Source organism: Lissotriton vulgaris, chromosome 1_2, assembly GCF_964263255.1.
Source record: "Lissotriton vulgaris chromosome 1_2, aLisVul1.2, whole genome shotgun sequence".
Taxonomy (NCBI): domain Eukaryota; kingdom Metazoa; phylum Chordata; class Amphibia; order Caudata; family Salamandridae; genus Lissotriton; species Lissotriton vulgaris.
In genome coordinates this window covers 190,018,868-190,044,420 of record NC_141686.1, presented here as the reverse complement: position 1 = coordinate 190,044,420, position 25,553 = coordinate 190,018,868, and the positions used below count along the sequence as shown (strand labels likewise).

General features: G+C 43.4%; 1 protein-coding gene across 3 annotated transcripts in view; it reads left to right on the top strand.

Moving 5' to 3' along the window:
• Positions 1-25,553, top strand: part of LOC147734881 (alpha-N-acetylgalactosamine-specific lectin-like) — a 379,481-nt gene that overhangs the window by 212,946 nt on the left and 140,982 nt on the right. Inside the window, exons 1-3 of one of the 3 annotated variants that reach the window (XM_086953661.1) lie at positions 9,395-9,493; positions 17,831-17,878; positions 24,555-24,712. In XM_086953661.1, the coding sequence (XP_086809787.1) occupies positions 17,836-17,878; positions 24,555-24,712 (201 nt within the window). In that variant the 5' untranslated portion in view covers positions 9,395-9,493; positions 17,831-17,835. Of the gene's footprint in view, positions 1-9,394; positions 9,494-17,830; positions 17,879-24,554; positions 24,713-25,553 lie in introns of those variants that run through there. The other 2 variants (XM_086953662.1, XM_086953663.1) reach the window with 2 other exon arrangements.

The window sequence follows — 25,553 nt, the reverse complement described above, 5'->3', positions numbered from 1 at the left end:
TAAATAAATTAATCAGGGAACAATTCCTTCATTTCTCTGAGGCAAGAAAACTGAAAATTAACAAGCTAAAAAACTTTTGTAGAAGAAAAAAAACAAAAGAAAAACAAAAGATCCAAGATAAAAAATGGATAGATTTACAGATAGCAGCTACACAAAAGGACAAACGTTCCTATTGGACCATAATAGCGCTAGAAACGGGAACAAAAAAACAGCTAAAAGCAAACCCTGTACCACCCTCAGAATGGGAAATATACTTAACCAACCTATACAAAACAAATCAAATCTCCAATTGCAATTTACCATTGCAAACTAATAGAGGACAGGAAAAAAGTTTACACATTGTGGCTCCATTACCATCTCTAATAGAATACTACATAAAAAAGGCAAGACCATCGGCTGCAATTGGACCAGACCAAATTCCAATTATGGTCCTAAAAAACGATCCAAAGGAATGGAGTCAGCTTTTAGCATGCCTTTTAAAAAACACATATACAGAACAGGAAAAACCCCAAAGTCCTGGAAAGGAAGCATTGTAATTCCAATACACAAGAAAGGCTCCAGGCTGCTCCCAAGTAATTACCGCCAGATTGCTCTTCTGGACGCAACCGGGAAGATTTTTGCTGCTGCTAATCTAGACCATCTAAAAGAGTGGGCTTTCTATTCCGGCTCCATTCCACTTAACCAAGCCGGGTTTAGATCCAAACACTCGGTGATAGATAACATCGCAGTACTCCAAACACTACTAGAAAAATATGTGATCAGAAAGTCGCAGGCAGTGTACGCAGTCTTCGTAGATTTTACGACTGCTTTTGATAGGGTTGACCGAGAAAAACTTTTGAAAAAACTGCAGCAATTGGGAATCCCTCAAAATCTTCTTCACCTAATAACTTCACTGTACTCTGGGACATGGTGCCAAGTCCAAATGGGGAAAGAGAGGGGCCTTACTTGTCCAATACCAACTCTAAACGGTCTGCGTCAAGGATGCCTTTTAGCTCCCTTGTTGTTTTCTTTATATCTGAGCGACCTACCGGAATACCTCAATCGGGTAAATATCTTTCCACCTAAGATTGCAAATTTTAAAATCCATTGTTTGATGTACGCAGATGATGTAGTAATTCTAGACCTGACCCCATTTGGGCTCCAAAGAAATCTGCTGGCACTTACTAAATATACTGGAGAAAATCATTTAATCCCAAATGTCACCAAACCAAAAAAAGGACCATTTACATGAAAGGGGAATCATGTCAAATATAACTTGACACTAGGGGGAAAACCATTGGAAATTGTAAAAGAATATATATATCTCGGGAGAATTTTCACTCAGTCCCTGCACAACCTGCCTCACTTGCAAAAAATGGGTCGAAAAGCAGACGACCACCTAGGGGCCCTCCAAAGATTATATTTCTCCACCCGTCAAAGACAACTCTCTTCTTTGTTACAGGTCTATAGCTCTAAAATCCCTGCCGTCCTATCATGTGCAATAGAACATATTCCAATCAACGAATGGAAACAAATTAATATCAAAGAAGGGAAAATCCTACGGAAACTAACCAGGATGCCGCAAGCTGTGCCGGTTCAAGCTCTCCGGCTAGAACTATCGTTAGTCAGCTCTTTTGCCAGAGGGATCACAAATATAATTAGATGGGCATATAACCTGGTCCATGCTGATCAAGGAACTTTACGAGCTCTGTTAAAAATCGAAACACTTGACCCAGACTCTCCGAAGTATGTGTTTTTTAAAAACCTATGCAGAGCTTTCAAATTATCATCTGTGACTTTGGATATGTTAAAATCTTGGTCACCAGCCCCACTGAAACTATGCCTAAAGCATCTTACCCCCAGGTTAAGTATGACCCTCAACAAGCAACATTGCTCTGATCTCTCAATGTACAAACAGTACGCGGATACAATCGTTTTTAAGAAAACGCAACAATATATATTTTTTTTATTTAAATCATGGAGTTAGGCGAAGTATTATTATACTACGACTTGGGATACTACCCCTGGAATTATACACAATTAAATGGTTGCCAAAAGGAGGAGGGTCTACCCTCTGTGACTTATGTAAAGGTGGGGTGCAAGATCTGGAACACGTCCTCTTTACCTGTTCAAATCCGTCCATTGTTGCTGCCAGGAACAGATACATAACACCGATCAAAATTAAATGTAATATAAATTCTGTTCAGAATTTGATTACCCTTTGCAATGCTCCACCCAATGAATTTGTGTGTATTAACGTGTATAACTTTTTAAATAATTTTTAAAATTGTATTAGACTGATAATCTTAAAACCAAAATTGTAATTTTTAATGCTAAAAATGTGTTGTTATCGCAAGAGAACTGAATCAAATAAACTATATTTATAGTCAGTCAATCCTCTTCATCACTCAGTTAGCTGGTCACACAGCTCTAGTAGATTCCAGTGTACTTTATGTTGCATCCTTGTGACACAAGACTGAAATGCTGAGCGTCAGAATGATGGATGGGCACATGTTTGCAAGAGTTGTTGTGGGAGGATTAGGGGAATAAGAGAGATGGTGGTCCCCAATATGGTGGTTAGTGTCAGTGCTAAACCTCTATGTCACTGTATGAAGGCAGTGGTCTCGGATTCAGCTGTACACCTATTAATACTATGATCTGTATACTGTGATCCTTATCCAAATATATAAATAATGTGGTTCAAACGGTAATGAGTTTAAACCATGAAATTTGGTAGCTATTGTTTTGTCTTCTGTTTCAATCTTCTGTTTTGTCCTCCTCCGTCTCCACCCACTCTGCTTCCCGATCATGCCATATGACTCAGTCTGACAAATCATCTGACACTGATGGTGAACGCAATAACAACAAACCTAACCCGTAGATATCAAGTGTGCCTGAATTTTGAAATGAGAGGCCTGCCTACACCGCTCTCAGCCTCACACTCTAGTACCTCTTCTTCAAACCCTCATCATCCCGTCTCCTCCCCAAATTCTTTCCTCCTCACACAAGATAAAGCTATTTTTCCCCCCACAACTCCTCTGCAAGGGCTGTCTCTTCAACTAGTCACCCCTAAACCTGCCTTCCACAGTGCCATCCCTCCCCCATTGAGGCTATTATGGCAGACTCAACCTGGATTCCATCCCCTCCTTCAATGCTTTCGCTCACACCTTAAAGGAGTCTATCCTGCCTTCCAACACCCCTCTCCATGAGGGGTCCCATCTGCCATCTTAGCCCAGAATGACCAGAGACAGTAATAGCCTGCCCTATATGAGGATAAGTTGGCTGACCTCAAGCAGAATCTTCAAACTGTTAAGGAAAGACTGCAGACCCTCATACATTTCTCTTTGAGGATGAAAACGGGTTGGAAACTATATCCTACCCTTGAGACTAATCAACCCAGACCTCCAGTAACGGATTAACACTGCAGGGGTTGGTTTTCCTCCTCCAATAACCCTTTCAGCCTAGATTGGAAAACACAGCCTCTTCTGAACCACCACTCCAGACCCCATAAGCCTACTCACCATTTGTCTGATGAGGACAGTTTCTCTCTACTTTTATCTTACAACAGCTCTTCCAATGTCTCCTCACACTCTCCATTCAACATCCAAATAATATCATCCGACCCGTTTAGAAAGACAAGTTTTAATCAGAGGTCTATGAACAAGAATAACTTACTACTGGTCGCTACCTCTCACCTACGAGTGTTAGCAACTAACTCTCACATCAAATCTATGTTGCACAATTGCAGGTCAGCAGTGAAGATTGCAGCGGAAATTTCTGACCTCATCCTCACACAAGAATTGGATCTCTTCATCCTAACTGAAACCTGACCTAAAGACACCAAGGCCCAGATGTAGGTCGGTCGGTAACGGCCGAAAATCGGTATTTTCGTCTGTTACCGACCGGTATACAAGATTTGGCATGTAGGGGGCATTATTTTACCGAATCGGTAAAATTACCGATTCGGTAATTTTACCGATTTGGTAAAATAAAAAAACGGTAAATTTACTGATTAGGAGCCACCCATATGTAGGTGGGACTCTTCAGAGTCCCAGGAGCCTTAACGAATCGGTATTTTACCATCAAATCCAATTTGATGGTAAAATACCGATTCCGGTGTGCATGCACATGTGTGCATGCACACCTATGCCATGTGACAGGCAGACCTGCCCTGAGGGCAGGTCTGCCTGCCACATGGCACCCGTGCCTGTTTTGGGGGTGTCAGAGGGAGTCAAAGTGACACCCCCTGCACCCTTGTGAATTTCGGTATTTACCGATTCGGTAAATACCGAATCGGTAATGCCCATTCATTCCTATGGGCTTCAAAGCCCATAGGAATGAATGGGCATTACCGATTCGGTATTTACCGAATCGGTAAATACCGAATTCATCCGATTCGGTATTCCAACACATCTGGAATACCTACATGTCGGACCCATTGATTTATCGATTTTAAATTACCGAATCGGTAAAATTCGGTAATTTAAAATCGGTAAATCTTTCCTACCTACATCTAGCCCTAACTCTCCAATTCTGGACATCTTAGTCCCTCCCGAATATGACATTTTCAGATTTGATAGACCTGTTAAAGTTGGGGTGGGCATGGCATGGCTTGCATCTATCGATCCATCTTCACTTTGAGACAGGTTCAAACCCTTATTATTTCCTCCAGTGAACACGTAGACATTGAAATCAGATGCAATGGCAAAATAATCTGTTTGCTCCACATAATTTATCATTCACTAGGTGACTATTTGCTCTTCATCGAGCAAATCATGGAGACAATTGCCTCATACTTTGATGAACACCCCACTTCATTGGGGACTTTAACCTACATTGCAACAACACAAATGATCCCTTATTTTGCTCCTTCAAAGCTTTCCTTTCTGACCTTAACTTCACCCAGGTTTGCAAGGGACCCACTGTTAGAATTGAAATGTTCATGTTTGCATATTCCCTATGTAAGTTAGCATTTGCTGCGCCATTTTCTTGGCGCCATTTTAAGCTACTTGAAACTGATCTTGTTTAAATTCCAAGAAATGCTCCCCTTAGAGTTTTGTTTTCTTCATTTCTGTTGTGTTTCAGTAATGAATACACTGTTCCTATTAGCGCATACCTTTCTCACTGGATAGAGGCCCCGTCCCACTTGTCTAGTGGCATGCCCAGATGGAACGACCTTGGATTGTAGACAGTCTGTGCAAAACCTTTTTTGTGTAATTCACTGTTTAGCTGCACCAGCCCGGAAAATATCATTCTGGGCGTTTTCTTGCCCAGTTATGAAACGTACATAATGTATCTTCATGCTTGCCGATTTCAGTCCTCTCTGCAGCACTCCTAGAGCTGGGCAGACCGGGCCACGCTCTGAGTGTAGATCAATAAACAGTTATTGGTTTGTATTTTCGACTGGCTGATGACGGCTGATTAGCCAGAAACCAGTCCCAGGATGCTTGTTTCCGGTCCAGGGAAGACATGGCTTGGCAGTTCGGGCTGGACTGTTCCCATGAGGCACAGGGTTACACTGATTTGCATATGGCAATGTCTGAACTGGGGTGGCGGAGTGAGCTAAAGAATGATGATGGATTAAACCAAGATCAGTTGACAGGGGGTTAGTGCTTGCAATTTTCAACACTCTGTCCATCATCCCCTTTGGTTTTGGTTTGTATTTTCGACTGTCTGACCAACTCTTTCTTTGGTACAGAAGGCTGAGAGGTGGTCATTAGTGACCTGTGTGACACTAAACGGGCCACTTTCTTCATCATCCGCAACAAGGGCTTCACCCTTGAGCTAATCATAGCTAAAGATAACATCATACAACTGTATGGCATTTCACCCTGCGACTGGTCGGAGCACTACCAAATCTCTTTTCCCATCCTAGTAAAGGTTATGGTCAGACATGGTTACCTGCTCAAAACTAAACAGCTGTCTCGAAATCTGAGAGACAGTAACACCAAAGAACAAATGTCCATTAGAAATATTCTACATCCACCACCCCCTGACATGACAAACCTAGATTATCTTACGGATCATTACATTCCCACCAAGACAAATATCTTCGACTCAGTAGCACTGAAGCAACTCAGAAGGACGCTGATCAAACAGTCCAAACCCTGGTTTAATGGTTCACTGAATGAGGAAAGTCACAAACTAAGGTTTAAGGAGAGACTTTGGAGAAACTCACCCTCCATCACAAACCTCAAACAGTTGATGTCTAGAAGTACATATAACAAGAATATCTATATTGCCAAAACTGATCACCTCAGGGCACAGCTTGACAGCACCAAAACCAGACCAAAAACACTATTTGGAATAATGAAAAAACAACCAACTCTCTGCACCCAAGATCTCTTTCCCCAATCGGGGGGATTTCTCAGCACACTTCACCGATAAGGCTAGAAAAGTTGAACTTGAACTTGCTTCACCTAATCTGCTGCTTCTGACCCCCATCTCACCATCATCTTGGCCAATGGTAGTGAGAGCACCTACTTCCTACCCCAAAGTTTACCTCCCATAAAACAATGAATCCTGGAATTCCTTTCTAATACCAGATGATGCAGAGCTCCTCCAATCTATGGCTTCTTTAAAACCTTTCAATCACTTCAACGACCCGCTACTGGCCACGTTTTTCAAAAAACTCAAATCGGCTGATTCTCCACTCTGGTCTAGGATCATCCATGAATCTCTTGTGCAAGGTAAGATTCCTGATTGCCTCAAGATGGGTCAAGTTACTCCCATCCCTAAAAAGCCACATGCAGACTTAGCGGACCCTAACAATATCCGTTCAATTACCAGTATCATGACATTGGCCAAATTGCTTGAGAAATGAGTTCACACACAGCTCTGATACCACATTGAAAGGTTTCAGCGCCCTGATCTTTACCAGTCAGGTTTCAGAGCAGGTCACAGTACTGAAACTGTCTTAACACACATTGTTGATGATGCCTTGAGATCTCTTGACCAGAATGTTCCCTGTCTACTGATCCTTCTTGATCTGTCTTCAGCGTTTGACACAATCAACCATGAAAACCTGGTTGATCTGCTTCTAAAAAGAATGGGGCTATCTGGCCCTGTCTTAAATTAGTTTGCCTCTTTCCTTCGAAACAGAATGCAAAGAATCAAACGTAACCACTCCCTTGCAACCAGAACCCCGGTATCTATTGGAGAGCCTCAAGGCTCCACACTCTCCCCCACGCTTTTCAACTTTTCCATGGAACCACTATCTGAAATTCTGAACCACTCTAACATTCAACACCATTTGCATGCCGATTACACTCAACTGTATTAGAAAATTTCCTCGCCAGATGAAATAAAAACTCTAAAGTGTGCGCTACAAATAATTCAACAATGGTGGACTCATAATCATCTTTTGCTAAAAACCTACAGCCTTCGACTGCATCCCTCATGTTGTTGACCCTGCAACATCCTTAGGCATAACTCTGGACAAATACCTGAATATGCAAGATCACTTCAATGCAACTACAAGGGGAGCCAATCATCTGCTCAGCATATTAGGGAAAGTCAAGCCATTCTTGCCCTCTGATGACATTCAGTCTGCAGTCCAATTGCTAGTTATATCACGCATGGAGAATGGAATGGTGACCATGGCTGGGTTACTAAATCTAGTTTGGCACCTCTAATAGCCACTCTGAACTTTGTGGCCAGACTCATCACTGGTTCCAGGAAACATGACCATATGACACCTGACCTAATTCAACTAAACTGATTGTTTTTCAAAGCAAGGATCAGTTTCAAGATTGTAAGCTTGATGCACAAAGCTATTCACTACAATACCCCCGTCCACCTGGCAAAAAAAATTAAACTATCAGGTTCGAATCGGAGCCTAAGAGCTCTAACTCCCTACTGCTGAAACCCCAAAATTCAAAAAGAAAAGAACCTACAATCGTACATTTTTTGGTTTTGTTTCAAGAATTTGGATGCTCATCCTCCAGAGATCAGATCTAACCCCTCTACCTCCTCATTTAAGAAACAAGTCAAAGGGTTAATCACGAATGACCATTTACAGCAATAGGCTTGAAGCCAGCTTCACTAACTTTTATTTCCCGCTGACATTATTTTATACCTCTGCAAATAAGTTTTCATTTTTGTGTTTCCATGTGCCTTTTAGACTTGCTGCTCTCCTGGGGCCTTATTTATGAAGGCCTTGCGCCAGTTTTGCGCCGCCGGTGCGTCACTTTTTGTGACGCACCAGTGGTGTAAAATATGCGCCTCGTTGCGCCATATTTAAAAAGTGACGCATCTAGGTAGATGCGTCACTTTTTAAACCCCTGCGCCACATTATACCTGCGTCAGGTATAATGTATGCAGAGGGGGCGTTCCCCCGCAAAAAGCCTCGTAATAGTGACGCAGTGAAATCTATGAGATTTCACTGCGTCACTTTTAGGACGCTGTTGCGTCAAAGTCTTGCGCCTGCCTCACTGCAGGCATAAGACTGACGCAAGCCCTTTCACATGGGGCTTTCCCCATGTGAAAGGACGCGTTGCTGGAGTTGCGTAACTTTTGCGCTTACAGATACGTCAGAAATACTGACGTATCTGTAAGTCCTTGCGACATGATGCGTCATACATTAAATATGACGCATCAGGAATGTCGTAAGGAGTGCGCAGTGAAAAGTGACGCATCGCTGTTTTCACGTAGCGATGCGTCAATTTTCATAAATGAGGCCCCTGGTTCTTTACGTGTCCCACAAGATGGGTTGTTACCTTTGTAGGTTGTTGCTTGTTTTTTTAAGTTCCCTGGTGTTGTACTCATGTTTTTTACATCCCCTCGTTTCCTTTCCTTCGTACAGCACTCTGATACCCGTACGGGTCATGTTGGCACATTATAAAACGTTTCAAATACCCACTACAGGAAAACCAGGCTCTGAGGTTAAACACAGCTGGGAGATTTCTTCGCATTAGCCGCAGCAGGCCAAGTGTTTTGTTTGACATAAGGAAATGAAACTAGTGACCTTGAAGGTGTTTAGCTGAAGCAGGTGCCAGGGCTTGGGCAAGAGTGTGACCTTTTTAAACAGTGGGTAGTGGCACAGTATACCAGTAGTCAAATGCCAGGAAATGTCACTTCTAAAAGAAAAGACATTTAATGATGGCTGTCTATAAAAACCTTGCTCTAACTTAGAGTGGCTCTAACTTCCATTCTCACACAAGCCAATGTTTTTTTTTTTTTACATACGCAAATGCCTACATAACAGTTTTATCGTGAGATACATCAAGGAAATGTCAATTTGGGAAAACCTTAATTGAAAATTCTCTTCAACATGGAGACAGCTTACAGACTTCAGAAGAGGAAGTAAGGACAAGGGGAATTTGAACGGTTACAGTTTACGTTCTATAGAATGGAAGGCATTATATAATCCAGGAAATGCAAAACAACAGTCAAGAAGGAGGAAGTCATTCTAGTTAGTGCCCAGGACTGCAAATATAAGAGGGCAGTGAGAGCTCTAAGGCCAAAACGTTGCTGAGCTCTTCTGAAGTCAGCCCTACACAGGCAGCTCTGTGAGGTAAGTCTGTCATCTTTGTGGGAGTGGGGGCATCAGGCTGTGTGTCTGTCTGCATGTATGACTTGTAAACAGACTCAGCACTAACAACCATTTCACAAAACCCATTCTTTTACTACTCAGGGTCCCACAAAACTGCTTGTTGTGTCTTGTCGAGGTGCATTTTGGGATGTGTTTTTGTCCAGGCCTTAAACTGTGCTTCATTAAGGAGGCTCCTTCATTGAAAAGAACGGGACGTTGAAATTGTCATGTATCTACGCAAACCTTAGCAAATGTTCACCAGTGTTTCAGGAATGGCCTCCTTTGGAAGACAAAAAAGACTGTAATGATTTATTGCAAAAAGGATTATTTGGAAATAAATAGATGTGAACCGAAGGGACGAGGAGAGATGGAAGAGGAGAGATGAGCGAGGGCTCAGGTGGTATAAGGACTTAGCAATGATGAATGAGAGATCCGTGCTGGGGGATGATGCATTAGGAATGATGAGTGAGGGCTCAGGGCTGGGGAATGTGGCACGATGAATGATGCTTCAGGAGTCAGGGATGAGAAATGATGGATGAGCAGTTAGGAATGGGGGGTGAGGAAAGAGGAGTGACTGATGATAATGTTGATGATTTAAAATGGATGCGTGTCAGACTCTACGACAGCGCATTGTACACCACTCTCTCCAAGCTCATCACCATTGAATCAACTCAGGATTGGTTTAGGAAGCCTCATCAACATAGATGCCGGCCCTGAATAGCTATTTTAATTGAAAGAGCCTGCCCGCCATAACCTAAGTCCTTTGAGGGTCAGCTGCAGCGCGTGGTCCACCTTCACTAGCTTTTGGTTTACCAGGTGGGTTACAAACCAATGAATTACAGTTCCTATGAATCCCATTAGATCTTTCAGGGTGAGATGTTCAGTTGAGGTATCAAAAGCCGATGAGAGATTAAGCAGAATAAGAAAACACAAGTTACCATCATCCATTATTTGAAGGACAACATTAGGTATTTGGAGAATGATACAACAAGAACAAGGATACCACCAAATAAGAAAGATAAAGGTTTTAGAGCCTAAATATACCTTAGTAAAGTAGTCCTGCTCGTTTTACACTTCTCACAGTTATACATTTCAATCTCTTTTCCAAGGTGGTAGATTAGAATTTAGGATGGAAATCAGCAACACTCATAGCTTTATAGGATTATTCTTGAATTTCTATTTGAATTCTAAAAAATCATAATGTACTCGAAGACAAGCTCAAGCCTAGAGGAGTCTTTTTCAGATTTTTGTCAAAGAACAAGCAGAGTCTTGATTTCTACGCTGAAGCCCTGTTTCCTAGATGTGAGCCCACCTTCCACTCAGAGCATCCATCATATGGTGTGCTAGATGCATATCTCAGCGTGTGCATACACTGTAATATCCTCAGTCTTTGGGGGGCCACTTTTCATGCTCCTAACATTAAAATCCCAACCTACCCACCATCTCCATAGGTCCAACCAGCTAAGCCCTAACCAACACTGAGGGCAAGAATCGTTATTGTTTATTACAATGCAGCACGGTAACCAACGTTGGTGCTATGCGTGGTGCACGAGGGTGGAGCAGCGCAGAGCCATCTTTATTAAGAACATTACCTGCTGCTATTATATCCAGTGGTGGCGACTTTAAAGGCGGCCTTGTGCCATGCACACCCTTTCAATCATGGTGCAGAGGTGTATATTTGATCTCCTGCATAGGATCTGTAGAGGCAGCTTACCCTTCCAGTACAACATCCTATGCAGAGACAAATTCTGAAACATTCCACACATTTTGAGAGTGCTGTGCAGTGTAGCACAACTGCAATGTGTGGAATATTTCACAAAATGACAACATTTCTCCTGGTTAGCTCCTGCTTCAAGAAGGCATTAGTTTATGGCACAAACACCTGAGCTGCCTAACTTTGCAGAACAAGGTTCTGTAAAAAGGTACAGGGACTTGTCATATCCACCCAAGTTCTGCCCAAAAAAATCCATTAGGCTGAAAAGAGGTGCAAATTGCTGTTTGTGCTGAGAAAAAGGCACGTTTCAATTGCAAAATACCTTTTGTACTGGAAAGTAAATGCCCTTCCATGACTTTGCTTTGCTTTTTGTCCAGTGCTTAATTTGTAAATGACATTTGCCGGTGCCCAAAGCTGAGCTCAGAAGACCGCAGCTGATGTAATTAGATGTTAGCACGCCGAAATTCAAAGCTGTGTAGGGGCATATCATCAAGAGTGGGCGATAATTATCGCTAAGCGCACTTAGTGCTAGGATAATTATTGCCACCCAACTCTGAATTTTATCGCGGAGATAGCATGCTATCAGCAACGCTTATCTCCACACCGATAAAATTCAGAGCGCAAGCTGCCTAACTGCGTGATTATCACTGGAAATCCAGCAATAATCACACAACTTTAGAAGATAGCTTGCTGATACGGCCACACATACTTAGCCATGATATCCACCTTCTACAGGATATTATGGCTAAGTCAGTGTCAAAGCAGGCGTAAGGAAAGTAGCGATAACAGAGGTTATCGCTACTTCTCCTGTCACTATGCTGCTTTGCGTGATGCTTGATAATAGGAGAAATGACGCTTAGCAACATTTCTCCCGTTATCCTATTAGAGATGCAAATCTGGGCGTTGAGGAAAAGTGTGAAGAAGCATGGATTCACGCGTTAGCGTGCCCTTGCTAATAGGGCGGTAAAATTATCGCCGCTTTTCGGTCAAAAACAGCTGCAAAAGCAGCAATAATTTTTTAAAGCCGCCTTGTTGATATGCCCCGTAGTCTTTAACTCAACTCCGGCCTCTTAAATCCAGGTCCGGACACTTCCTGCCCATTTATCCCACTCTTGTTCTTTCCTGCTTTCTCCATTTGTGATGCTTTGTCCGTCTTTTTCTATCTCCTCCTTTCTTCAATATGTGTTTCCTTCTTGAAATCAGTAAAAATCTGATGCAATGAAATAAGTGCTCATCCCCAAACATAAGTGCACTCACCCTCACCCACCAGCTCAAATTAAGCTCTGTTTGTGTCACATGGCAAGACATTGCACTTGAGTTCTAAGGTTTAAAACTCCCTTCTGAAGCATTCTCCTAGTAGCCCAGATACAGAATTAGCAATCCTCACGCTTCATGGACATCACTTAGGCAAAGCAAGTTCTGGCAGCCCAGCTCATGCAAAGTCGATGTGATGCATTTAGCTAATGTATGCACTTTCTTATAAAATATAAAACCAGACAGAGGCATGTTAAGAAGGGCCCAGGGTACCAGCCTCTCATGGGGTCCCCTGATAGAGCCAGCTCTGTTCTGCAGAGAGTCTTGCCCTGGTGACCTTGAATACCTCTTAAACAGATTGTTTCAAATACTGTTTCCCTTGAATTTATCTTTAATGTGTGTGATGTGTGAGCCTATTACAGGCATTTTCTAGAGAAATGTTGTATTTATGTTTAATATAGGGATTCTTCTGGATAGCCTTATTGGTTATGCAGTCGTGGTGGATGGATTAGCAGCCTTTTGAAGGGCGGTCTACGTTGTATATGTACACAGAATGTAAATGCTCCAAGGACCCCTATAAGAAGATGTAGCATTGGCATTACTCACTCACTGAGTGCCCCATCATGCATAGATTCTGTTAGACCAGACCCCCTTAGGGTTTGTCCCCAACCAACATTTTCCCTGCCTCCGTCCATTTTTCTGATCTTGTTTTTGCTGGTATTAGGACTCCGACCACTTTACCACGGCTAACCAATGTTAAAGTGCTTGTGCTCGCTCCACTAAACGTAGTAATATTGGTTCATCCCCAATTGGCATATTTAATATACCTATAAGGCTCTAGTAATTTGGTACCTGTTGTACACAGGGCCAGTAAATTGAATGCTAATAGTGGGCCTACAGCTGATGGTGCCACCCACGTAAGTATCCCTTTCACCACGACTTAGGCCTGCCATTGCAGACCCTGTATATGCATTTTACACTGATATGTCGACCTGGCAAAACAACCCTTTTGCCAGGACCTAGCCATCCCTTTTTATACATATAAGTCACCTCAGGGGTCGGCCCTGGAAACCACAAATGGCAGGATGCATGTATTTAAAGGCAGGGCATGTACTTTTAGGTTTTACATGTCTTGGTAGTGAAACCCCCCAAAGTCATTTTTCGCCATTTTTTAAGTGTGATTTCCGATTGGGAAGAGATTCGACCTACAAGTCTGGTGTAACTGGAATCACAAAGCTACCTTGTGAGAAGTTGACCTGGTATATGCTGCCCACTAATTAAAGTGGGACCCTTGCACGAGTCCAAACGACCCTTATTGATGATTAGGTCAAAGACAACCTTTAAAGAAAGCTATCCTAGTGGTAGCTGTGGAGTGCAGCTTTCAGGCTAAGTCTCAAAGGAATGTAAAGCAGCTTGTTTTACCAGATTAGAACCTCCTGAATAACCAAATGAAAGGAGAACCACACAAGAGATATATAAGGTATATGTATTTATTACTAAGCACTCTCTACTAACATCTTTATGAGATTAGAGCACAAATCACACAATATGAAATCACTAGCACAACAGTAAATAGCACAATACAAGTGTGCTCCAGGGGGAGACCAAACCATATACTAAGAAAGTGGAATAAAAACCATGACTTAACTAGACAGAGTGCCTAGAGCATGTTGAATTGCTGGGACCCCAAGGAACCACCCAAAGTAGTGACACAGGGAACCCACGGGCCGGTGCAGTGTGAGAACACAGGCGCGAGCTCTGTACAACTCTATGGGAAAGTCGTGGTTGGAAAATTAAAGATTAAGGATACTTCGGAGAGGACTTCAAGCAAACCCTTTGAAATATAGAAGGTTCTAAGGCCCACACCCTTGTGAGTATCGGGTGCTTCAGGTGAGATGACTGGGAGCGTGACTCTGCAGCCACGGGGACCAGGAGACGTTGAAGACAACCAAAGTCCATAGGTGAGCTGTCCCATGAAGGATGTTGAGTGCTGAGGGGTCACTGTCCAGATTGAACACCAACAAACCTTGGCAAATGCAACCAATGCAGGCAGATGAAAGCTGGCCTGGTGTGGACCAGCAAGGTCCAGGGGACTCTTCAAGCTCTGGGGAGTCAGGGCACATCTGGAGCAACCAGGAAAGCCCAGGAGAAGTCAAAGTTACCTTCACAGAGACCCACAGGCCAACGGACCAGGGATCGCAAAGGTTCACCGGGCTGAATCACAAAATACCAGCCCACGGAACACTCGTGGAGTGTAGGCCAGAAATCTTCAGTGCAATTACTGCTCAGGGTAAGGGCCTAACGTAGCTCAAAGACCAGCCTCAGGGATTGCCAAAAAGCATATACTGCAGCAAAAGTACACTGTGCACAGGGGTTTGGGTTGCACGGTCCCCACGAGGGATACTGGTCTCAGAATTGCTGAGAGGGCAGATCAACCTCAGGGATACTCAGGATCCTAACTCCTGTGTTGCAGGAATCTTTGGAGTCCTCAGGAGCTCTGTTAGATGCAAATCGCTCAGATGCATTAAGGTGCCTGTAGCGCAGGGGAGTAACTCCTTTACTCCAAGGGAGATTCTACAGTCATCCAGCACAGTGCTAATCGTCAAAGTACTTGGTTTCTGCTTGCAGCGTTTAGTCCAGGTAAAATCTAAAGTCCTGTAGTCAGGGTTCCTTCTTTATACCCAAGGAAAGGACAAACTCTGGGGACCCACCTATGGGAGGGTCAGGTCAAAGGAGTGTTTACAGCCATGTCCTTTGTCCAGTTACGCACCAGAGCAGGAGCAAATGGCTCCTGCAAAGGGTTTGAACTGGGCTATGCACAGGGACTAAACACCCAGTGGTACCTAGTAGTCAAGGGAGTGAGTTAATCGTCTGGAATCACAATGTAAGTGCAGTACAAATAACACCCAAAGGAGCACACCATGCACGTTTTTCAAATATAGAATTGGCCACGTTAGGGCTCAAGCACATTTGGAAAAATTCCCATCAGAAGCCATACTGTACTGCCCTCTTTTGCATCATTTGGGATCTCCTTGCCCAGGAGACAAAACAAAACGGCCGGTCAGATGTTACCGTTGCCGAGATGGATATGTGAGAGGAGAGTATCACATGATTTAGTGGCGACTGAAAAAAGCAGTGGAAAGTGGAAAGGGTGAAAAGTGAGTGATTGTAAAATTAGGTGAACTGGGTAGAAAACGAAGGATTTATTAGTGTCTCCCAGTCCCTAAGGTTAAAAGACAAGTGCAAATGCGGTTTTAGAAATAATATCCGCACTCAGTAGTGGTCGACATGTTTCTGCATTAGGTGAAAAAGATTTTTCATGCATTCCTCAGGACCAGATATTTCAAGACTACTGCTTTTAGTGAAAAGTAATTATTAAAAGATATCACCTGCAAAGGCCAGGTTGTGTGCTCAACCAAGTACTGTTATCGCACCGCATCACAGCATAGGATCCACAGAGAAAAACAAAAACAAAATGGGAGAACATGAGTATGTCATTTTCCCACGGTTTATGCACAGGGACACCAAATATGCCCCTAGTGCAGACTTCAAACAGTCTCAGAGTGCACCCACCCAGCCCCATTACACTAAATCCTGTCTGGGAGGTGGTCACACCTCCCTGTGACAGGAAACCTATTGTCAAGCCTTCGCCTACTCGAGCTTGGCTCAGCAGCAGGAGGGCAGACTCGTGTCTGTGGCTGGCAGCATGCATTTTGTGATGCCGAGATTGAGAATGCTGGTGCCAGGTGTACCTGTGTGTCGCATATTTCCCTTTAGGAGGGTGGAATCATACCTCCCCTGCCGGTTACTGGCAAGGAGGTATGATTCCAAGGTGTTTGACACATAACATGTTTCCAAGCAGCCGTTTTAACGTTAGCATTTACCGCAAGGTTATAATGCACTTAAATATATATGGTTGGCAGCATCACAAACAACCCCGGAAAATAGGTTCCGAAGGCTGCAAAGGAGCCCTGCTCGTGCAGGACCACCCTCTTACATAAAACCCAGCACCCTGCCTTCAGGATTGATAAGGCCTGCCATAGGGGTGACTGATAGGTTTATATGTGCAGTAATATAGGATAGATACAGTGAACCTAAATATAAGTAAGGGGTGCATGCACCACCTTACGCAGACTGCAGTAGCAAACCTATGGTGGCAGTTTGAATGGTCTCTCAGGGGTGGCACAATACATGCTACAGTCCCAGGGAGGCCTCTGGGGTACCTATGCCCTAGGTACAAAGTGTACCATATACTAGGGACTGATAAGGGTACCCCAGTATCCAAACTGGAGTGTATCTAAAGTACATGCAATCAATTTAGAGTAAAAGCAGCTTGACTGGGGTCCTCCTGGATAGCAGGATCGCAGTCAGTCTAAGTTGAAAACAGTAAAACATCAGCAAAAAGTGGGGGTAACTATAAGAAGCAGATCGTACTCTCCTACAAAGTGACCTCCTCTTCTATCACGACGTCAAGTTACCACACCTTTTCTACCACCACTTGAAGTTACCACATCTCTTCTACTACCATTCAAGCTACCATACCCCCTCTTCAACCACCTCTGACAATTGTTCTTTCGATCCATATTTTCGGTCAGCGCTTAGCCTGCAGTCACTCTCCACACCTCTCATGTGTTATAGTTTTCTTCACACTGATCCCAGCCTTAAAGGGGCTGTTTCTTTTATGAACGGTTTGCTGGAAGCTGGCTAAAATGAGCTTTCCCCTCAGAATTTTCTTCAGCCCAAAAAAGACCAACTGAACCTTTCCTGCTCCAAATATAATAGCTCACACGTATAGGCCTTTTCTTCCCTAAGGGCTGATTCTGCTGATGAGGTAATAAATGACCATGCACAGACGTATGCTGAGGCAGTGCCAACATTTAAAAGATATTTTTTGTTCTCTAAGCACCCAGGTTTACACCACAGAAACATGGTTGTCATTTGGAGCCAAGGGTAGCACAAACTACACCTGCCTTGCCCTTAGCTATCCATGACACTGTATCAGCTACCCCTGTTCTCACGGTCATTAAAAATCAGAGGCACAAAAAGATAGTGAACAGGGTTCTAAAAGGCCTCACTCTAGTTTCCTGTCCTTGTCCTTCCCAAAACTACCCTACAATGCAAAACAATTTTGAACTGGGCGCCTTTCTAATAGCTCAGAACATGACATTACCTTTTAAGTGCTAGGGGCTTCTTTACAAGCCCCTTGCACCACCAGAACGTCACTTTTCCTATGTCAAAAATAATGCAAAAGTGGTGCAAGAGTCCTGTAAATAAGCCCCTAGGTTTTTATTGCGCTGTACAGCAAAACCATAACAAATAACTAATTTCTTTCCTTTATTTTTCCTTTTCAGAAACCATGATGACATTTATCCTGCTACTTAGTTTGTTGGCAGTGGGAGGTTTGTTACAATTTTTAAAATGTAGCTTATTTTCTATCAAGTGATTTGTTAAATGAACTATTTGCATCATTCAGGTACAGCAATATTTAAGCAGTTAATATCTGTTAGACTGTGGGGCGCTGATGAAAGGAAAGGTGTCTCTCCACCCTTGGGTTGAGTGTCTCTTCTAGTGATCTATGAAGTCTGATGTTGCTAGTGCCCCGGAAGGAGTGTTTCTACTGTGTCATTGGGAGTGGGAGGGGGTGGGGTGTCAGTGATGGAGCATATCTGCCTTCAGAGGGGCCCCATGCAGCCTAAAACCTATATCTGTGAGGTATGAAAACCTGAGGGGCCACACATCACGTTCTCGAGGGGGCCCTTTCATTTCGCATTATACAACTGACCAGTCTTATCTGTTGCAGGAGTATACTGTGCTTGGAGCTTAGGTTTAGGTATTAAGGGCTAGTCCTGCGTCTGCCAAACCAGTGATTCCAAGTTCTGGCTCACCACTGAAAAGAACTCCAGAGTGGGATTGTTGGTGGTCAAACATATTCATCTTACAACAAAGGGTCTGGAAAGTCATCTATGCGGGACATCTTTAATCTCTTTTTACAGGCCCCAGGATTTATCTGCCCATTTTTATTAACTCACCTCTTCATCCCTTCTAACTTTTGATTGGTGGAGCTACATGCAGACGCTTACAACAGAGAGAGGGTATTAAGTATACAGGAAGTATGGGCGCTCAGACAGTATTAGCGTAAATATTACAGTTGTCAAAGTTACTGGTGCTGGCAGGGAGGGGGGACCCAACAAACCCCTCAATTTAAATGTGAAAAGATTCACACCTAAGACTTAAACACAAAATCCTGCGCACTCAAATTTAATATAACAAATAGAATACTACTAAATGTAATTTGAAATAGACAAATGTCCAACGTTGATTCCTGGAGTGTGGTGTATATCTCTTTTATTAGATCATCACATCAATGGTAATTTTACAGCCAGCCGACACGTGTTTCGTTATAGGTCTGTACAATCACAGATGCTATAACTCTTCAGGGCTCGATAGCTGGATCCTTATTTATTAGGGCCCACATCCGGTGATGATTCCAACCCGGCAGGGTAACCATATAATGAGAAGGTGATAGGGTAAAGTCTATCCGATATTTTCTATTCACAATGTGGTAGACGCCAGTAATTTCCACGCGCCTTCAAAAGTTCAATGCCATAAAGCGTAAGCGTTACTCCGAAAGTGACCACATGGATACGTGTGGTATTTTGTTTCATGGGGTCTAATCACCCTCCCTGCACTGGCGTCCCGGACCCGGAAGTGACACTTCCGTGTCCACGGACACGGGTCAAATTACCATTGATGTGATGATCTAATAAAGGAGCTATACATCACACTCCAGGAATCAACGTTGGACATTTTTCTTTTTCAAATTACATTTAGTAGTATTCTACTTGTTATATTAAATTTGAGTGCGTAGGATTTTGTGTCTACATGCAGACGCTGTTCAAGGAGAAGACGGTTAGTGACGCAATGTTTGCTCATGCAGTCAGGCTGGAAATTAGGCTCTCATCTTGGCCAATCACAGGCATGCACATGTCATGTCGTTGGAGGGAGGCTGGGCAATCACTGTCCTTCCGCATGCAGTGTGAATGTAATGGAGAAAGATGGCGGCATTACACATGAAAAGTACGGAGTTCTGCTCTTACGCTTGCACAGCCAAGTACTCCCTCAACTGCTTAATGCCTGATTGTTTAATTAGTAAAAAAAAATCTCTGCCCAGAAGCCCGCAGCCAGTCTAATTAAGCATTGGTGCACTGAATATCAAGGCTGCATGGTCTTCAATTCAGCTCATCCCTTTTTAATGCACTACCAGACACTCCCTACCCCTTCATTCCACCATTGCAGGTTCCTGCTTTCGCCCTTAATAACTTTTGTTTGTCTACTCTTCCTTCTGCCTTTCCGATTTGGGTATTTTTATCTTCCTTGCTCTCAGGCAGTTATGTGATGTGGGATAATAAGTGCCTGTACTCAAAAATGAATGCTGGCTCCTCACACCGGCAACCACCGGCTCAAATTAAGCACTGCCCGAATCGACCTACCAGCCTCAGACATGAACAGAGGAGGCAGGCACCAAGACCAGATAATATAATGTTGTCAATCCTGACAGATTTCTGTAGTGCCTACTGCTGCCTTGTTCCCTTCCAGGGTCTCAGCTGGAAGTGAAGAGACCTTGGAGCCTCTCTAAGCACTCGGAACCGGATCGCTCCTACCCTCAAAAGCTTCAAAAGTTCAAAAAAAGGGAAAACATTTCACAACTTCGCCCACTCCTAAACCAAACCAGTCATGAGACCTGTCACTCATGATCCTGTCCTGAACACCTCACGCAGATCCTCCCCCCCACCCACCCCCGGCCCCTCTTGTGCTCCGGAAGCCTTAGGTGCTCTGTAGAAATGTTTTCTATATTTTACAAATCAGCTGCTCCATGAGACTCATTCTGAAAGAATGAAAACCCCTCGTCCCACTTTGAATCATATCTCCCATGAGCTTATGTGAGTGCTGCTCGACACATCCTAGAAGAGTTTCTTTCACCCTTCAATCCTCTGTACTGTCAGTCATTGTAATCTTTTTACCATAGACCCTTTCAATGTTCCATTCCATCGGTGCATCAGTCAGTCATGATTATTCAGTTGATAGAAATCCATATAGACAATCAGTCAAACCCGGACTTAGCAAGCTGCATTGGCTACCGGTTCGACAGAGAGTTGCCTTTAAGGCAATGTGCATCTCTCATCAGGCTTTCTGGCAGACGGGACCAGCAATCAGCCGCAATCTAATAGCTCACTACCACCCGACCAGAAATCTCCGCTCCTCTCAGGCCTTTCTAGCCTCAATACCCAAAGTAAAAAGAGCAAGAGCTGGTGGCAGGATGTTTGCACTAAACGCTGCCAAGTTGTGGAATTCTCTCCCTCTTCAACTTCGATCCAATCCCAATCTGCTGTCATTCCGGAAACAATTAAAAACCTTCCTGTTCACTACCCCCTGTTAAATCTTTTGGCTGATTCCTTCTAAATGTTCTGTTACTACTAGCCTACAATAGCGCTTGGACGCCCCTGGGCAGCAATTCGCGCTTTATAAATTCCTTTTTCATTTCATTCCATTCATTTCATTTCAGACATAACAAAGCCATGTATCATGTTTAAAATATCAAAGATGTGTCAATATACCACTTAAAATAAATTTCCACTAAAACATGCTTATAAAAATGTTGGAAATACTACAATATGCAAAAAGGTACAATTTAATTACGTTTCTCTGGTAAGCCATCAAGGTTGCCCCCACACACTTCTATCACCAGAGTATGATATGCAGTTATTTCCCCACCATTTTTCTCAGTCTAGCAGCCGCAGAGATGAATTTATACACCATTAAACAGGTGTATTGGGATGATCAGCAGTAGTTGGTGCACAGCGGGCTGTCATAACCTAACATTTTGGACCCTCAAGAGTGGGAGTGAAAACCTTTTCCTAGGAATAACATATAACTTGTGAAAGAAAAAGAAATGAAGTGTAGTGGGAGTTGTATTTAAGTAAGGGTGAGTATGCATGTATCACTAGCAATAAGGCTGCCAATACAGTATAAGGTCCAGTAAAGATTTTAATACATTAGCCTCTGGCTCAACCCTTGGTAGCTGGCTGCAAGCAGGTAGACTTAATCCAGGAGTCAGGTATGTAGATAATTTTAAAAAACAGATAAAGTAAATAAGTATGCCACATCACAATAAAAATCCCACACCAATTTATAAATATAGGAAATGTTTTTATCTTCAAAATGAAACCAAACGACAAAAATCCAATATAGGGAACCGGATATATACATTTTTAAAGATCAAACACATTCTAAGTCTTAAAAACATACAGTGTCAACCTGGGACATCTGGTCGCACTTGACTGGGACAAAGTCAAAGTATGAATCCAACTGCAATGGAACCCTGGTTGGATATACTAAGCAGGAGGCCCTGGTCAAAATTTTACCTTCACACTTACAAACTTTTCAGAATGATTTTCTCTCGACGGTGAGCAAGGCACTTCATCAAGCTGGATTCGTACCATGGCTTGACCCCACGTCGGGTTGGTCCACTTATAGAGCTTTTTACAAAAGTTGGTTCAAACATCTGGAACATCTGCCTGTAGTTCCTCCTGAGGGTTCAAAGGGTTCAAAACACAAATCCAAAGGCCTAGAAACTCTGAGATGGTCTTGGAAGTGTGGTGCTACAGTTCCCACAATGCATCTGGCCAAATCCTTAAATCCACTGGACTAAACCCCAGGCTGGGGACTTCTTGATGGAGATGGTGCAGGGGAGCTCTGATAATCTGTTGCTTTCAGGGAGTCAACTCCTTAATCAGCAGAAGCAGTCCTTCAGGCTGCAATCCTTTGGGGTAGAGACCAGGGTTCCAGCAGGGCAGTCCTTCTTCTCCTTGTAGATTCAGGCAGCAAAGCCAAGTGTCTATGCAGCTCTCACATATTTATTCAATGATCTGGAGCTACAAGCAGGGGGCACCCTTGTCAAATGAGGTGCAGGGTGCCACCCAAAAGCATTTCAGCTTCCTCCATAGTGTGGCATATTCTTGTCCCACAAAGCACTGAACATGTTTTCATTCGCCTGAAGAGTGGCTGTGTCACAATAATCCCACACCCCAGACCTATGGACCATAGCAGAGTAACATAGCTGAGCAACACTGAGCCATATAGATTTTTCTTTTGCCATCCATCGGCCTGCACAAAATGCTTGGCAATGTAATGAATTAGGTTGTAGTTCACTTGTAGCACAAATGCACAAGGATGTGTGTGTGTAAATGTAAATGTGTTTGAGCTTGTATAGCGCACAGCTACCCGCAGTGGGTTTCCCGGTGCTTGCTTAGGGAACCCGTCCTGGTATTCCCCTGTGAGATAACCCCGGCAGGGTATCCACAAGGTGAAAGCCAGGCATCCCGCCACGAGGGGCCTTTGTGGAGATTAAGCAAGCTATTGCCCTGAGTCGCAGAATGTGAACCCGTGAGTCGAGAAGGCACCGGAGCAAGAATTATCGAGTCCGTGGAATATTTAGGCCCAAGACCCGCCGAGGCGGGGTATTGAACCCTGGTCTAGGGCTGATCTCAGCTTCCGGGTCTGTTGCCTCTAACCCCTGAGCCACACTTCTCCAGCAGGCTGTATTAGGTATGCCACTTATGGGGATGTTCCAACCCCGTCAAAATGAAGCGAGGTTAAATGGTGTGTGCTGGCCCTTTTCCTTTTTGTTTATAGCTAAATAATATGGAGACCTCGCTGAATCTGGGCGAGACAGACACTCTCAGGGTGGGCTCGAGTAGACTCCCTGCTCTGGTATATGATGATTGTGTCCTGGGCCCATATTATGCAAACAGCACATTTTCGTTCATTGCACCAGATGCAACCTTAAAAAGGTGCGCCCAACGCAATGAAGTGAAGTTACTGCATTATGGTGAATGTGCTGCCCCCAGGGCAGGTGTTAACTCGTGCTGCCCTGAGGAAGCACTTTCACGCGAAACACGGAGCGGCTGCTTTACAACCTCACCATGTTTTCACTGTGCAGGCGGCACCTGCCTGCACCTTCCAAGGGGATTAGTGATCCTTTTGCACGTGGGTGCAGTCAGTGGTTTCACCCTCCTGCAAGGAGATGTCTGGGGAGTCTATGAGACCCCTCTTCACCCACCAGAGGGGTGTCATCAGGGGGCAGAGTGACAATGCTTCACCTTTAAGATGGCGCACTGTTAGTGTGCCTCCTGAAGGCTTTTTTGCCTCAGCACCCACGTCGGTATTACGGCATAGACACGGAGGCAGGGCATGCCCCTAAGCAAATGAGGCAATGCCCCTGCAGATAGCGCTGGCAATTTATATGCTGTGGTACAGAAGGGGATGCATAAGCATCTGTGGCCCCTTTTGTAATACCAGAGTGCCCCGTGGGCACACAGAGTGGGCACAAATGCCCATTGGGCCCCTGAGGCACTCTATATAATACTGCCCCTGATGTTCAGGACAAGGGTGAGCTTACAAGTCTTGTTAAACAGATTTGTCTCCTACATGAGCAAACTGGGACAGCAGATACATATTGCTAAATCTCACACCATCAATGTACCATTTGCCTGTCAGAAAGAAAGTGGATTGTTACTTGGGTTGGATGCATTTCCACCACATGAAATAATCTTGCTGCTAACACAATGCAACTCAACCCAAGCATTAAAGCAAGGACAGAATAGGGATTGCATTCTGTCTGGCAATAAATTCAATGATAACCTCGTTCAATTATGAAGGGTTCTTGTCAATGTTTGCTGTTTGTGGAGAGAGAAGTCTTTATTAAAAAAATACATCAAATCTTTGTTGAGCAAATGGCCAATTCTGTAATGCCAGGAGAAATGCTTGGGAGATAGCGAACGTTCCATCGGATCTTAACAGATTGAATTAAATGTAACTTATTTATATTATGACGTGTGGATGACTGCTGATTAATGTGTTTTTAAATGGATATGATGCAACAATAATGTGGATTTAAGGAAGAGGCTTCGGTTGGTATTTTATATTTTCCCATTACTGATTTAAAATTTTTACTGTTGAAGAGTGTGGTTCTATAACGTAAGACCCTCCCTCTCTGCTTTGTATTTTGAATATTAGTAGGTAACTGTCAGAACACTACCGCAACACCAACTTCAACAATAAATGCCAATGAAAGGTGTCTCTGTGTTCAAGGCTCCTGTGATCAGGGATGGGTGCAGTATAAGAATGCTTGCTACAAGCGATTCAATGACATAGTGTCTTGGCTGGAAGCAGAGGTAAGAGTTCCATGCATGCTCTAATACATATGAAGGCTCTTATTTACTAAGGTTTTACATGGATTCTTGCTAGATGAATTTACTAACCAATTTAAAGGCCCACATATGCAGTGCTAAATCACCTAAAGGTGCAACCTTTAGTAAAAATGGGCCACAATCTATTGAGGATAATGATCGATGCTGATCACATCTCCATGGGCCCAATTCACATAATGAACTTAAGACTCAATCCTAAACTTACTACTAATTTGGTATTCACAGAATGCACTTACTACTTTTGGTATTCACAGAAGTTAGGATTTTGTCTTAAATCTGTCTTGACAAAATCCTAACTTCTGTGAATACCAAAAGTAGTAAGTGCATTCTGTGAATACCAAAATAGTAGTCAGTGTAGGATTGAGTCTTAAGCTCATTCTGTGAATCGTGCCCCTAGTCCTTTATATAATGCCTTGTAACCTATTACAATGCTATAAATATGTTTTATTAATAATGATGACCATTTATGAATGTTCTATCTGCATTCCAAGTATGCATGTTAGTGATGCCCACCACTGCCATTAGTATGGTAAGATTTATGAGACTAATTCAATATGTAGTGTGTGTAGGTGTAATGTTTATACAGGTTCCCAAGCTACTGTCATGAAGACAATAGTGTTTCAGCACCTTTGGGCTTATCTCTAAATTCCCTGCAATTAAACTTTTTAGGCACCCGAGGAATAAAGAGGAATTGACAACATCTGCAAGTTCAATTTACAGGGTAACCCATTTGGCTACACACTGAAAACCTAAGTTGATAGATGAGATTAAATGTGGGTTTATTACAAATCCAAAGCCAGACTAA